Raw genomic sequence first — 15,356 nt, 5'->3', positions numbered from 1 at the left:
AGTGTCTTAGTGAGTGTCTAAGTGAGTGTCTAAGTGAGTGTCCAAGTGAGTGTCTAAGTGACTGAGTGAGTGTCTAAGTGAGTGTCTAAGTGTCTAAGTGAGTGTCTAAGTGAGTGTCTAAGTGAGTGTCTAAGTGTCTAAGTGAGTGTCTAAGTGTCTAAGTGAGTGAGTGTCTAAGTGAGTGTCTAAGTGAGTGTCTAAGTGTCTAAGTGAGTGTCTAAGTGTCTACTTGACTAAGTGAGTGTCTAAGTGAGTGTCTAAGTGACTGAGTGAGTGTCTAAGTGTCTACTTGACTAAGTGAGTGTCTAAGTGAGTGTCTAAGTGAGTGTCTAAGTGAGTGTCTACGTGTCTAAGTGAGTGTCTAAGTGTCTAAGTGAGTGTCTAAGTGTCTACTTGACTAAGTGAGTGTCTAAGTGAGTGTCTAAGTGACTAAGTGAGTGTCTAAGTGTCTAAGTGTCTGAGTGAGTGAGTGTCTAAGTGAGTGTCTAAGTGAGTGTCTAAGTGTCTAAGTGAATGTCTAAGTGTCTACTTGACTAAGTGAGTGTCTAAGTGAGTGTCTAAGTGACTGAGTGAGTGCCGAAGTGTCTAAGTGAGTGTCTAAGTGAGTGTCTAAGTGTCTAAGTGAGTGTCTAAGTGAGTGTCTAAGTGAGTGTCTAAGTGTCTAAGTGAGTGTCTAAGTGTCTAAGTGAGTGTCTAAGTGTCCAAGTGAGTGTCTAAGTGAGTGTCTAAGTGAGTGTCTAAGTGTCTGAGTGTCAAAGTGAGTGTCTAAGTAAGTGAGTGTCCAAGTGAGTGTCTAAGTGTCTAAGTGAGTGTCTAAGTAAGTGAGTGTCTAAGTGTCTAAGTGGTTGTCTAAGTGTCTAAGTGAGTGTCTAAGTGAGTGTCTGAGTGTCTAAGTGAGTGTCTAAGTGAGTGTCTAATTGAGTGTCTAAGTGAGTGTCTAAGTGAGTGAGTGTCTAAGTGAGTGTCTAAGTGTCTAAGTGACTGAGTGAGTGTCTAAGTGACTAAGTGAGTGTCTAAGTGAGTGTCTAAGTGTCTAAGTGAGTGTCTAAGTGTCTAAGTGAGTGTCTAAGTGAGTGTCTAAGTGTCTAAGTGAGTGTCTAAGTGACTAATTGAGTGTCTAAGTGAGTGTTTAAGTGACTAAGTGAGTGTCTAAGTGTCTAAGTGAGTGTCTAAGTGAGTGTCTACGTGTCTAGGTGAGTGCCTAAGTGTCTAAGTGAGTGTCTAAGTGTCCAAATGAGTGTCTAAGTGAGTGTCTAAGTGAGTGTCTAAGTGAGTGTCTAAGTGAGTGTCTAAGTGTCTAAGTGAGTGTCTAAGTGTGTGTCTAAGTGAGTGTCTAAGTGACTGAGTGAGTGTCTAAGTGAGTGTCTAAGTGAGTGTCTAAGTGAGTGTCCAAGTGAGTGTCTAAGTGACTGAGTGAGTGTCTAAGTGAGTGTCTAAGTGTCTAAGTGAGTGTCTAAGTGAGTGTCTAAGTGAGTGTCTAAGTGTCTAAGTGAGTGTCTAAGTGTCTAAGTGAGTGTCTAAGTGAGTGTCTAAGTGAGTGTCTAAGTGACTGAGTGAGTGTCTAAGTGAGTGTCTAAGTGAGTGTCTAAGTGACTGAGTGAGTATCTAAGTGAGTGTCTAAGTGAGTGTCTAAGTGTCTAAGTGAGTGTCTAAGTGAGTGTCTAAGTGTCTAAGTGAGTGTCTAAGTGAGTGTCTAAGTGAGTGTCTAAGTGACTGAGTGAGTGTCTAAGTGAGTGTCTAAGTGAGTGTCTAAGTGACTGAGTGAGTATCTAAGTGAGTGTCTAAGTGAGTGTCTAAGTGTCTAAGTGAGTGTCTAAGTGAGTGTCTAAGTGTCTAAGTGAGTGTCTAAAGTGAGTGTCTAAGTGAGTGTCTAAGTGTTTAAGTGAGTGTCTAAGGGAGTGTCTAAGTGAGTGTCTAAGTGTCTAAGTGAGTGTCTAAGTGAGTGTCTAAGTGACTGAGTGAGTGTCTAAGTGAGTGTCTAAGTGAGTGTCTAAGTGACTGAGTGAGTGTCTAAGTGAGTGTCTAAGTGTCTAAGTAAGTGTCTAAGTGAGTGTCTAAGTGTCTAAGTAAGTGTCTAAGTGAGTGTCTAAGTGAGTGTCTGCTCACGTCACGTTAGTCCGCAGTTGGACTATCCGCTGTCCAGGCGAGGGGAAGGCTCTCGTGTCCACGTAGGCCACGTGGCGCAGGGCCTCTGAGAAAGCCTCTGGGTCTCCTAGGTCATCCTGTAGGGTCACGGAGAGCTGGGAGGCACTCACGTGTACCTGTGGGAGACAGAGAGTGGTTATAGTACCAGTACTACTACTATAGTACCAGTACTATAGTAGTAGTACTATAGTAGTACTATAGTCTCAGGGTCTCCTAGGTCATCCTGTAGGGTCACGGAGAGCTGGGAGGCACTCACGTGTACCTGTGGGAGACACACGGTGGTTATAGTACCAGTACTACTACTATAGTACCAGTACTATAGTAGTAGTACTATAGTCTCTGGGTCTCCTAGGTCATCCTGTAGGGTCACGGAGAGCTGGGAGGCACTCACGTGTACCTGTGGGAGACACACGGTGGTTATAGTACCAGTACTACTACTATAGTACCAGTACTATAGTAGTAGTACTATAGTAGTACTATAGTCTCTGGGTCTCCTAGGTCATCCTGTAGGGTCACGGAGAGCTGGGAGGCACTCACATGTACCTGTGGGAGACACACGGTGGTTATAGTACCAGTACTACTACTATAGTACCAGTACTATAGTAGTAGTACTATAGTCTCAGGGTCTCCTAGGTCATCCTGTAGGGTCACGGAGAGCTGGGACGCACTCACGTGTACCTGTGGGAGACACACGGTGGTTATAGTACCAGTACTACTACTATAGTACCAGTACTATAGTAGTAGTACTATAGTAGTACTATAGTCTCAGGGTCTCCTAGGTCATCCTGTAGGGTCACGGAGAGCTGGGAGGCACTCACATGTACCTGTGGGAGACACACGGTGGTAATAGTACCAGTACTATAGTAGTACTATAGTAGTACTATAGTCTCAGGGTCTCCTAGGTCATCCTGTAGGGTCACGGAGAGCTGGGACGCACTCACGTGTACCTGTGGGAGACAGAGAGTGGTTATAGTACCAGTACTATAGTAGTACTATAGTAGTACTATAGTAGTACTATAGTCTCAGGGTCTCCTAGGTCATCCTGTAGGGTCACGGAGATCTGAGACGCACTCACGTGTACCTGTGGGAGACACACGGTGGTTATAGTACCAGTACTACTACTATAGTACCAGTACTATAGTAGTACTATAGTCTCAGGGTCTCCTAGGTCATCCTGTAGGGTCACGGAGAGCTGGGAGGCACTCACATGTACCTGTGGGAGACACACGGTGGTTATAGTACCAGTACTACTACTATAGTACCAGTACTATAGTAGTAGTACTATAGTCTCAGGGTCTCCTAGGTCATCCTGTAGGGTCACGGAGAGCTGGGACGCACTCACATGTACCTGTGGGAGACAGAGAGTGGTTATAGTACCAGTACTACTATAGTACCAGTACTATAGTACCAGTACTATAGTAGTACTATAGTCTCTGGGTCTCCTAGGTCATCCTGTAGGGTCACGGAGAGCTGGGAGGCACTCACATGTACCTGTGGGAGACACACGGTGGTTATAGTACCAGTACTACTACTATAGTACCAGTACTATAGTAGTAGTACTATAGTAGTACTATAGTCTCAGGGTCTCCTAGGTCATCCTGTAGGGTCACGGAGAGCTGGGACGCACTCACGTGTACCTGTGGGAGACAGAGAGTGGTTATAGTACCAGTACTACTACTATAGTACCAGTACTATAGTAGTAGTACTATAGTAGTACTATAGTCTCAGAGTCTCCTAGGTCATCCTGTAGGGTCACGGAGAGCTGGGACGCACTCACGTGTACCTGTGGGAGACAGAGAGTGGTTATAGTACCAGTACTACTACTATAGTACCAGTACTATAGTAGTAGTACTATAGTAGTACTATAGTCTCAGGGTCTCCTAGGTCATCCTGTAGGGTCACGGAGAGCTGGGACGCACTCACATGTACCTGTGGGAGACACACGGTGGTTATAGTACCAGTACTACTACTATAGTACCAGTACTATAGTAGCAGTACTATAGTAGTACTATAGTCTCAGGGTCTCTTAGGTCATCCTGTAGGGTCACGGAGAGCTGGGACGCACTCACGTGTACCTGTGGGAGACACACGGTGGTTATAGTACCAGTACTACTACTATAGTACCAGTACTATAGCAGTAGTACTATAGTAGTACTATAGTCTCAGGGTCTCCTAGGTCATCCTGTAGGGTCACGGAGAGCTGGGAGGCACTCACATGTACCTGTGGGAGACAGAGAGTGGTTATAGTACCAGTACTACTACTATAGTACCAGTACTATAGTACTACTACTATAGTACCAGTACTATAGTAGTAGTACTATAGTAGTACTATAGTGTCCGGGTCTCCTAGGTCATCCTGTAGGGTCACGGAGAGCTGGGACGCACTCACGTGTACCTGTGGGAGACACACGGTGGTTATAGTACCAGTACTACTACTATAGTACCAGTACTATAGTAGTACTATAGTAGTACTATAGTCTCAGGGTCTCCTAGGTCATCCTGTAGGGTCACGGAGAGCTGAGAGGCACTCACGTGTACCTGTGGGAGACACATGGTGGTTATAGTACCAGTACTACTACTATAGTACCAGTACTATAGTAGTAGTACTATAGTCTCAGGGTCTCCTAGGTCATCCTGTAGGGTCACGGAGAGCTGGGACGCACTCACGTGTACCTGTGGGAGACACACGGTGGTTATAGTACCAGTACTATATAGTACTAATATATTAGTACTATATAGTACTACTACTGTAGTACTATATAGTACTATATAGTACTATAGTACTTTAGTAGGATCAGCACCTTCATGCCCTGGCTGAGGGAGGTTGTAAATGCGTCTACTACTATAGTACTAGTAGTACTATAGTACTAGTACTATAGTAGTAGTGCTATAGTACTTTAGTAGGATCAGTACCTTCATGCCCTGGCTGAGCGAGGTGGTGAAGGCCTCCAGCTCCAGATACTCGAGGCAGCGCTGGGCACAGCCAATCAGACTACTACTACTACTATAGTACTAGTACTATAGATCTAGTACTATAGTAGTAGTACTATAGTAGTAGTAGTACTATAGTACTTTAGTAGGATCAGTACCTTCATGCCCTGGCTGAGCGAGGTGGTGAAGGCCTCCAGCTCCAGATACTCGAGGCAGCGCTGGGCACAGCCAATCAGACTACTACTACTACTATAGTACTAGTACTATAGTAGTAATAGTACTATAGTACTTTAGTAGGATCAGTACCTTCATGCCCTGGCTGAGCGAGGTGGTGAAGGCCTCCAACTCCAGATACTCGAGGCAGCGCTGGGCACAGCCAATCAGACTACTACTACTACTATAGTACTAGTACTATAGTAGTAATAGTACTATAGTACTTTAGTAGGATCAGTACCTTCATGCCCTGGCTAAGCGAGGTGGTGAAGGCCTCCAGCTCCAGATACTCGAGGCAGCGCTGGGCACAGCCAATCAGACTACTACTACTACTATAGTACTAGTACTATAGTAGTAGTACTATAGTACTTTAGTAGGATCAGTACCATCATGCCCTGGCTAAGCGAGGTGGTGAAGGCCTCTAGCTCCAGATACTCCAAACAGCGCTGGGCACAGCCAATCAGACTACTACTACTATAGTACTAGTACTATAGTAGTAGTACTATAGTACTTTAGTAGGATCAGTACCTTCATGCCCTGGCTGAGCGAGGTGGTGAAGGCCTCCAGCTCCAGATACTCGAGGCAGCGCTGGGCACAGCCAATCAGACTACTACTACTACTATAGTACTAGTACTATAGTAGTAGTAGTAGTACTATAGTACTTTAGTAGGATCAGTACCTTCATGCCCTGGCTAAGCGAGGTGGTGAAGGCCTCCAGCTCCAGATACTCGAGGCAGCGCTGGGCACAGCCAATCAGACGCCGGCTGTCAGTCGCTCCAGCGCGCAGGATGACGCGGGTCAGCTCGGTGTCACGTAGGTGGTGAGAGGTGAGAGGCTCTGGTGAGGAACAGGGTGAGTGGGTGAGTGGGTGGGTGAGTGGGGGGGTGGGTGGGTGAGTGGGTGGGTGAGTGGGTGAGTGGGTGAGTGGGTGGGTGAGTGGGTGGGTGAGTGGGTGAGTGGGTGGGTGAGTGGGTGAGTGGGTGAGTGGGTGGGTGGGTGAGTGAGTGGGTGAGTGGGTGGGTGAGTGGGTGAGTGGGTGGGTGAGTGAGTGGGTGGGTGAGTGGGTGAGTGGGTGGGTGAGTGAGTGGGTGGGTGAGTGAGTGGGTGGGAGGGTGAGTGAGTGGGTGGGAGGGTGAGTGAGTGGGTGGGTGGGTGAGTGAGTGGGTAGGTGGGAGGGTGGGTGGGTGAGTGAGTGAGTGGGTGGGTGAGTGGGTGGGTGAGTGGGTGAGTGGGGGAGTGAATGAGTGAGTGGGTCAGTAGGTGGGTGAGTGGGTGAGTGAGTGAGTGGGTGGGTGGGTGAATGGGTGAGTGAGTGAGTGGGTGGGTGAGTGGGTGAGTGAGTGAGTGGGTGAGTGAGTGGGTGAGTGGGTGAGTGAGTGAGTGAGTGGGTTTTTGGGTGAGTGAGTGAGTGAGTGGGTGAGTGAGTGAGTGAGTGGGTGAGTGAGTGAGTGAGTGGGTGAGTGAGTGAGTGGGCGAGTGAGTGGGTGAGTGAGTGGGTGAGTGAGTGGATGAGTGAGTGAGTGGGTGAGTGAGTGGGCGAGTGAGTGGGTGAGTGAGTGAGTGAGTGGGCGAGTGAGTGGCTGAGTGAGTGGTTGAGTGAGTGGGTGAGTGAGTGAGTGAGTGAATGAGTGAGTGAGTGGGTGGGTGGGTGAGTAAGTGGGTGAGTGAGTGAGTGGGTGAGTGAGTGGGTGAGTGGGTGAGTGAGAGAGTGAGTGGGTGAGTGATGGAATGAGTGAGTGAGTGAGTGAATGATTGAGGGAGCGGGTGAGTGAGTGAGTGAATGGGTGAGAGAGTGGGTGAGTGAATGACTGAGTGAATGAGTGAGTGGCTGAGGGAGTGGGTGAGTGAGTGGGTGAGTGGGTGAGTGAGTGAGTGGGTGAGTGAGTGGATGAGTGAGTGCGTGGGTGAATGAGTGGATGAGTGAGTGGGTGGTTGAGTGAGTGAGTGGGTGAGTGAGTGGGTGAATGAGTGAGTGAGTGGGTGAGTGAGTTAGTGGGTGAGTGAATGAGTGAGTGAATGAGTGAGTGGGTCAGTAGGTGGGTGAGTGGGTGAGTGAGTGGGTGGGTGGGTGAATGGGTGAGTGAGTGAGTGGGTGGGTGAGTGGGTGAGTGAGTGAGTGGGTGAGTGAGTGGGTGAGTGGGTGAGTGAGTGAGTGAGTGGGTTTTTGGGTGAGTGAGTGAGTGGGTGAGTGAGTGAGTGAGTGGGTGAGTGAGTGAGTGGGTGAGTGAGTGAGTGAGTGGGCGAGTGAGTGGGTGAGTGAGTGGGTGAGTGAGTGGATGAGTGAGTGAGTGGGTGAGTGAGTGGGCGAGTGAGTGGGTGAGTGAGTGAGTGAGTGGGCGAGTGAGTGGCTGAGTGAGTGGTTGAGTGAGTGGGTGAGTGAGTGGGTGAGTGAGTGAGTGAATGAGTGAGTGAGTGGGTGGGTGAGTAAGTGGGTGAGTGAGTGAGTGGGTGAGTGAGTGGGTGAGTGGGTGAGTGAGAGAGTGAGTGGGTGAGTGATGGAATGAGTGAGTGAGTGAGTGAATGATTGAGGGAGTGGGTGAGTGAGTGAGTGAATGGGTGAGAGAGTGGGTGAGTGAATGAGTGAGTGAATGAGTGAGTGGCTGAGGGAGTGGGTGAGTGAGTGGGTGAGTGGGTGAGTGAGTGAGTGGGTGAGTGAGTGGATGAGTGAGTGCGTGGGTGAATGAGTGGATGAGTGAGTGGGTGGGTGAGTGAGTGAGTGAGTGGATGAGTGAGTGGGTGAATGAGTGAGTGAGTGAGTGGGTGAGTGAGTGAGTGAGTGGGTGAGTGAATGAGTGAGTGAATGAGTGAGTTGGGTCAACCTGTATGGGTCGATCCATTCCTGTTCCTAGTCACATTACCACCTGCAGAGACAGCAAGGATCAGTCTTCAACTATAAACATCATCAACATCATCATCAACTGCATCATCAACTGCATCATCAACATCATCATCAACATCATCATCAACATCATCATCAACATCATCATCATCAACATCATCATCATGGTAGTGGGTAGTGATGGTGATGGTGGTGATGGTGGTAGTGGGTAGTGAGGGTAGTGATGGTAGTGATGGAGGTGATGGTGGTAGTGATGGTGATGGTAGTGATGGTGATGGTGGTTGGTAGTGATGGTGATGATGGTGGTGATGGTAGTGGGTAGTGATGGTGGTGATGGTGGTGATGGTAGTGGGTAGTGATGTTGGTAGTGGGTAGTGATGGTGATGGTGGTGATGGTGATGGTGGTAGTGATGGTAGTGATGGTGTTGGTGGTAGTGATGGTAGTTATGGTAGTGATGGTAGTGATGGTGATGGTGGTAGTGATGGCAGTGATGGTAGTGATGGTGATGATGGTAGTGATGGTAGTGATGGTGGTAGTGATGGTAGTGATGGTGGTGATGGTGGTGGTGGGTAGTGATGGTGGTAGTGATGGTGATGATGGTAGTGATGGTAGTGATGGTGATGGTGGTAGTGATGGCAGTGATGGTAGTGATGGTGATGATGGTAGTGATGGTGATGATGGTAGTGATGGTGATGGTGGTAGTGATGGTAGTGATGGTGGTGATGGTGGTGGTGGGTAGTGATGGTAGTGATGGTGATGGTAGTGATGGTGGTGATGGTGGTAGTGGGTAGTGATGGTGATGGTGGTAGTGGGTAGTGATGGTGGTGATGGTGGTAGTGATGGTGGTGATGGTGATGATGGTAGTGATGGTAATGATGATGGTGATGATGGTGGTGATGGTAGTGATGGTGATGATGGTAGTGATGGTAATGATGATGGTGATGATGGTAGTGGGTAGTGATGGTAGTGATGGTAGTGATGGTGGTGATGATGGTAGTGATGGTAGTGATGGTGGTAGTGGGTAGTGATGGTAGTGATGGTAGTGATGGTAGTGATGGTGATGATGGTGGTGATGGTAGTGATGGTGGTGATGATGGTAGTGATGGTAGTGATGGTAGTGATGGTGATGGTGGTAGTGGGTAGTGATGGTAGTGATGGTGATGGTAGTGATGGTAGTGATGGTGATGCTGGTGGTGATGGTAGTGATGGTGGTGATGATGGTAGTGATGGTAGTGATGGTGATGCCCGGTGTTCACGAGCACGGGTCTGAGACATGTCGCCGAGTTTTAATGTCGTGTGAGTCAACCACTTTACAACAACAACAACAACAACTATCAGTTATAGAATTAGGTTTTACCCTTTTTAACTGGCACAAAAACTGACACCTTTATTCAAGGCATCATGTTTGCAATAACCACAACACAAGCAGTCAAAATGCAATAAAAAAAAGACAACTCTGATAATAATAATAATAATAATATTGGCACTGTCCTTGAATTTGATTGGTCCACACCCGAGACGGCTTTTCTTAGAGCCTAGTCTCTCCGCTGGTGTTGGACCAGAAGACGCCACAAGGCGTACAACTCAAAAACAGCGCACCATCAGAGTACTGAGGGCTCGGGGTGAGCCTTTACATTATGACACCTCCATTGCCAGTAACAAGATATAGTAATAGGTTTTTACCCTTTTAACTGGCACAAAAACTGACAACCATCAGCCACAGCCGAGGGATCGGTCCGCCCGTGTTTCCGATCCTGCCGGTGTTCACGAGCACGGGTCTGAGACATGTAGCCGAGTTTCAATGTCGTGTGAGTCAACCACTCTACAACAACAACAACAACCATCAGCCACGGCCGAGGGATCGGTCCGCCCGTGTTTCCGATCCGCCCGGTGTTCACGAGCACGGGTCTGAGACATGTAGCCGGGTTTCAATGTCGTGTGAGTCAACCACTCTACAACAACAACAACAACCATCAGCCACGGCCGAGGGATCGGTCCGCCCGTGTTTCCGATCCGCCCGGTGTTCACGAGCACGGGTCTGAGACATGTAGCCGGGTTTCAATGTCGTGTGAGTCAACCACTTTATAACAACAACAACAACAACAACCATCAGCCACGGCCGAGGGATCGGTCCGCCCGTGTTTCCGATCCGCCCGGTGTTCACGAGCACGGGTCTGAGACATGTAGCCGAGTTTCCCCGACGTTACTGCTGCCGCCGCCGGACGCAGCCTGGTCTGTGGGCGCCGGCGTTTCCGCATGTCAGGGGCGCAGAGAAAGTAAGGTGAAACATCTCGATTTGAAGCTTTCGTGACTGCAATGATTCATCTTCTTTGGTTCTTTCGGTAAAGTCACCACCACCGCGTAGAGTGAGAGTAATAAAATAATAAATTGATAAAATAAAATAACACGACAATAATATTCTCACGACGTTTCGGCCACAACACAAGCGGCCTTCATCAGGTGAAGGGGGCGAGACTGTCTGGTAGGACAGCGCTGGAGTGAAAGAGCCACGTTCAGAGGGCGCTTTGTTCCTCTCACAGCTTAAAGGTCGCGATCTGAACGTGGCTCTTTCACTCCAGCGCTGTCCTACCAGACAGTCTCGCCCCCTTCACCTGATGAAGGCCGCTTGTGTTGTGGCCGAAACGTCGTGAGAATTTTATTGTGTTATGTTATTTTATTTTATCAATTTATTATTTTATTCTCATTCTACGTGGTGGTGACTTTACCGAAAGAACCAAAGAAGATGAGGTGAAACATCTTGAAGAGTTCGACGTTTCGGTTGCGACGCCAGCAGCCGACATCAGGGAGGCCACGGACGACATGACACAGGCACGGGAACAACGTATCCAGAGGCAGGTGATGATGAGGCAGGTGATGATGAGGCACAGGATGCTGAGGCAGGTGATGCTGAGGCAGGTGATGCTGAGGCAGGTGATGCTGAGGCAGGTGATGCGGAGGCAGGTGATGCTGAGGCAGGTGATGCTGAGGCAGGTGATGCTGAGGCAGGTGATGCTGAGGCAGGTGATGCTGAGGCAGGTGATGCTGAGGCAGGTGATGCTGAGGCAGGTGATGAGGAGGCAGGTGATGTGGAGGCAGGTGATGATGAGGCAGGTGATGCTGAGGCAGGTGATGCTGAGGCAGGTGATGAGGAGGCACAGGATGCTGAGGCAGGTGATGCTGAGGCAGGTGATGATGAGGCAGGTGATGCTGAGGCAGGTGATGAGGAGGAGGCAGGTGATGCTGAGGCAGGTGATGCTGAGGCAGGTGATGCTGAGGCAGGTGATGATGAGGCAGGTGATGATGAGGCAGGTGATGAGGAGGCAGGTGATGATGAGGCAGGTGATGATGAGGCAGGTGATGATGAGGCAGGTGATGAGGAGGCAGGTGATGATGAGGCAGGTGATGAGGAGGAGGCAGGTGATGCTGAGGCAGGTGATGCTGAGGCAGGTGATGCTGAGGCAGGTGATGATGAGGCAGGTGATGATGAGGCAGGTGATGATGAGGCAGGTGATGATGAGGCAGGTGATGATGAGGCAGGTGATGATGAGGCAGGTGATGATGAGGCAGGTGATGATGAGGCAGGTGATGATGAGGCAGGTGATGCTGAGGCAGGTGATGATGAGGCAGGTGATGATGAGGCAGGTGATGATGAGGCAGGTGATGCTGAGGCAGGTGATGATGAGGCAGGTGATGCTGAGGCAGGTGATGATGAGGCAGGTGATGATGAGGCAGGTGATGCTGAGGCAGGTGATGATGAGGCAGGTGATGATGAGGCAGGTGATGATGAGGCAGGTGATGATGAGGCAGGTGATGCTGAGGCAGGTGATGATGAGGCAGGTGATGCTGAGGCAGGTGATGATGAGGCAGGTGATGCTGAGGCAGGTGATGATGAGGCAGGTGATGATGAGGCAGGTGATGATGAGGCAGGTGATGATGAGGCAGGTGATGATGAGGCAGGTGATGATGAGGCAGGTGATGATGAGGCAGGTGATGATGAGGCAGGTGATGATGAGGCAGGTGATGATGAGGCACGTGATGCACACCGAGGGAGTCACGCATGTGCTCCGCGTGTCCGCGTCTCGTCGCTCGTCACTCGCCTGACGGAGGCTGCCTGGGTGGCGACCGCAACGTCGCGCCACCAAAGAGTTAAAGCTTTGGTGACTGCATGAAATTACACTCGTTGGTGGCGCGTGTGTGTGTGCTTATTGTTGTTACGGCGTGAACCCACGTGTGTAGAAACACGATAAAGTAACGTCAAAACAAAAAAAACCAATCACGACTTTTTACATTATGAGACCTCCTTTGCCGGTGACAAGATATAGGAATAGGTTTTTACCCCTCTTTAACTGGCACAAAGAACTGACACCTTTTATTCAAGGCATCGCGTCTGCAATAACCACAACACACAAGCAGTAAAAATGCAAACAAAAGAGACAACTCTGATAATAATAATAATAATAATATTGGCACTGTCCTTGAATTTGATTGGTCCACCACACCCGAGACGGCTTTTCTTAGAGCCCTTAAGTCTCCATTGGTGTTGGACCAGAAGACGCCAAAAGGCGTACAACTCAAAAACAGCGCCACTATCAGAGTATTGAGGGCTCGGGGTGAGCATTAACATTGAGACCTCCATTGCCAGTAACAAGATATAGGAATAGGATTTACCCCTTTTTAACTGGCACAAAGAACTGACAACTTTTATTCAAGGCATCGCGTCTGCAATAACCACAACACACACGCAGTCAAAATGCCAACAAAAAAAGACAACTCTGATAATGATAATATTGGCACTGTCCTTGAATTTGATTGGTCCACCACACCCGAGACAGCTTTTCTTAGAGCCCTTAAGTCTCCATTGGTGTTGGACCAGAAGACGCCACAAGGCGTACAACTCAAAAACAGCGCCACTATCAGAGTACTGAGGGCTCGGGGTGAGCATTTACATTATGAGACCTCCTTTGCCAGTAACAAGATATAGAAATAGGTTTTTACCCCTTTTTAACTGGCACAACGAACTGACAACTTTATTCAAGGCATCGCGTCTGCAATAACCACAACACACACGCAGTCAAAATGCAAACAAAAAGAGACAACTCTGATAATAATAATAATAATATTGGCACTGTCCTTGAATTTGATTGGTCCACCACACCCGAGACAGCTTTTCTTAGAGCCCTTAAGTCTCCATTGGTGTTGGACCAGAAGACGCCAAAAGGCGTACAACTCAAAAACAGCGCCACTATCAGAGTACTGAGGGCTCGGGGTGAGCATTTACATTATGAGACCTCCATTGCCAGTAACAAGATATAGGAATAGGATTTACCCCTTTTTAACTGGCACAAATAACTGACACCTTTTATTCAAGGCATCACGTCTGCAATAACCACAACACACACGCAGTAAAAATGCAAACAAAAGAGACAACTCTGATAATAATAATAATAATATTGGCACTGTCCTTGAATTTGATTGGTCCACCACACCCGAGACAGCTTTTCTTAGAGCCCTTTAGTCTCCATTGGTGTTGGACCAGAAGACGCCACAAGGCGTACAACTCAAAAACAGCGCCACTATCAGAGTATTGAGGGCTCGGGGTGAGCATTTACATTATGAGACCTCCATTGCCAGTAACAAGATATAGGAATAGGATTTACCCCTCTTTAACTGGCACAACGAACTGACACCTTTTATTCAAGGCATCGCGTCTGCAATAACCACAACACACAAGCAGTAAAAATGCAAACAAAAGAGACAACTCTGATAATAATAATAATATTGGCACTGTCCTTGAATTTGATTGGTCCACACCCGAGACGCCTTTTGGCGCCTTCTGGTCCAACACCAGCGGAGAGACTAAAGGGCTCTAAAGAAAAGCCGTCTTTGGGTGTGGACCAATCAAATTCAAGGACGGTGCCAATATTATTATTATTATTATCATCAGAGTTGTGTTTTTGTTTGCATTTTGACTGCTTGTGTGTTGTGGTTATTGCAGACACGATGCCTTGAATAAAAGGTGTCGGTTTTTTGTGCCAGTTAAAAGGGGGTAAAAACCTATTACTATAACAATCATGACGTTTCTATCGCAACGCAAAGCGATCTTCATCAGGCGTCAAGAAGAAATCACGGCGGCAAATACAGCGAGAGGATGAGAGACGAGAATTCAACTAACCTGAGAAACGCATTGTACGTGAAGCGCATCCAGTCAGGCCAACATCACAGTTAGACACTTACCTGGGGGACCACGGATTTCAGAGGAGTGCTAAATTTCGCGTTCAACCTCTGGATTGCACATCCCAGCGTAGACAGAGTGAAAAAAATACGAGGTACAAAGTCAGCAGAAATATAAATATATATATACACAGGCCCACCAAGAGGTAAGGAGGGAGGAAAGACGGACAGAGAGGCAAGGAGAGAGAGACAGAGAGAGGGCCGGAGGGACAAACCCGAAGCCTTATTTCCTATTTAAGGCTTCGGGTTCGTCCCTCCGGCCCTTTCTCTCTCTCTCTCCTTGCCTCTCTGTCCGTCTTTCCTCCCTCCTTACCTCTCGTATTTGTTCACTCTGTCTATGCCGGTGTGTTCAATCCAGAGGATGAATGCGAAACTGAACGCTCTCCTGAAATCCGTGGACCCCCAGGTAAGTGTCTAACTGTGTTGTTGGCCTGACTGGATGTGCTTCACGTACAATGTGTTTCTCAGGTTAGTTGAATTCTCGTCTCTCATCCTCTCGCTGTATTTACCGCCGTGATTTGTTCCTGACGCCTGACGAAGATCGCTTTGCGTTGCGATCGAAACGTCGTGATTGTTTTTTTGTTTTGACGTTACTTTATTGCATTTCTACATACGTGACTTTACCGGAAAAAAAAAAACACAATGAGTAATTTTATGCAGTCACGAAAGCTTTAATAATTTATTATCGCACTTCTACGGGGAAGTTACCGTTGTAATTACGTGTAAGATGTGCCCCTTTTTTGAGCTGCCGTTTTTGTATTTACAAGAGGTGGTCCTTTTTTGAGCTGCCGTTTTTGTATTTACAAGAGGTGGCCCTTTTTTGAGCTGCCGTTTTTGTATATACAAGAGGTGGTCCTTTTTTGAGCTGCCGTTTTGTATTCACAAGAGGTGGTCCTTTTTTGAGCTGCCGTTTTGTATTCACAAGAGGTGGTCATTTTTTGAGCTGCCGTTTTGTATTCACAAGAGGTGGTCCTTTTTTGAGCTGCCGTTTTTGTA

General features: G+C 48.1%; 1 protein-coding gene across 3 annotated transcripts in view; it reads right to left on the bottom strand.

Annotated features, from left to right (window-relative positions):
* Nucleotides 1-2,558: 2,558 nt before the first annotated feature.
* LOC116958277 (calsyntenin-1-like) overlaps nucleotides 2,559-15,356 on the bottom strand; it is a 64,881-nt gene continuing 52,083 nt past the window's right edge. For 2 of the 3 annotated variants that reach the window (XM_076056305.1, XM_076056306.1), the window contains exons 11-13: nucleotides 8,109-8,150; nucleotides 5,969-6,126; nucleotides 3,643-4,366 (exon numbers count right to left, since the gene is read on the bottom strand). In XM_076056305.1, the coding sequence (XP_075912420.1) occupies nucleotides 4,289-4,366; nucleotides 5,969-6,126; nucleotides 8,109-8,150 (278 nt within the window). In that variant the 3' untranslated portion in view covers nucleotides 3,643-4,288. The other variant, XM_076056304.1, reaches the window with a different exon arrangement.

Source organism: Petromyzon marinus, chromosome 75, assembly GCF_048934315.1.
Source record: "Petromyzon marinus isolate PM22_M1 ecotype Great Lakes invasive population chromosome 75, UKy_Petmar_22M1.pri1.0, whole genome shotgun sequence".
Classification (NCBI taxonomy): domain Eukaryota; kingdom Metazoa; phylum Chordata; class Hyperoartia; order Petromyzontiformes; family Petromyzontidae; genus Petromyzon; species Petromyzon marinus.
This window is presented reverse-complemented; position numbering and strand designations above follow the sequence as displayed.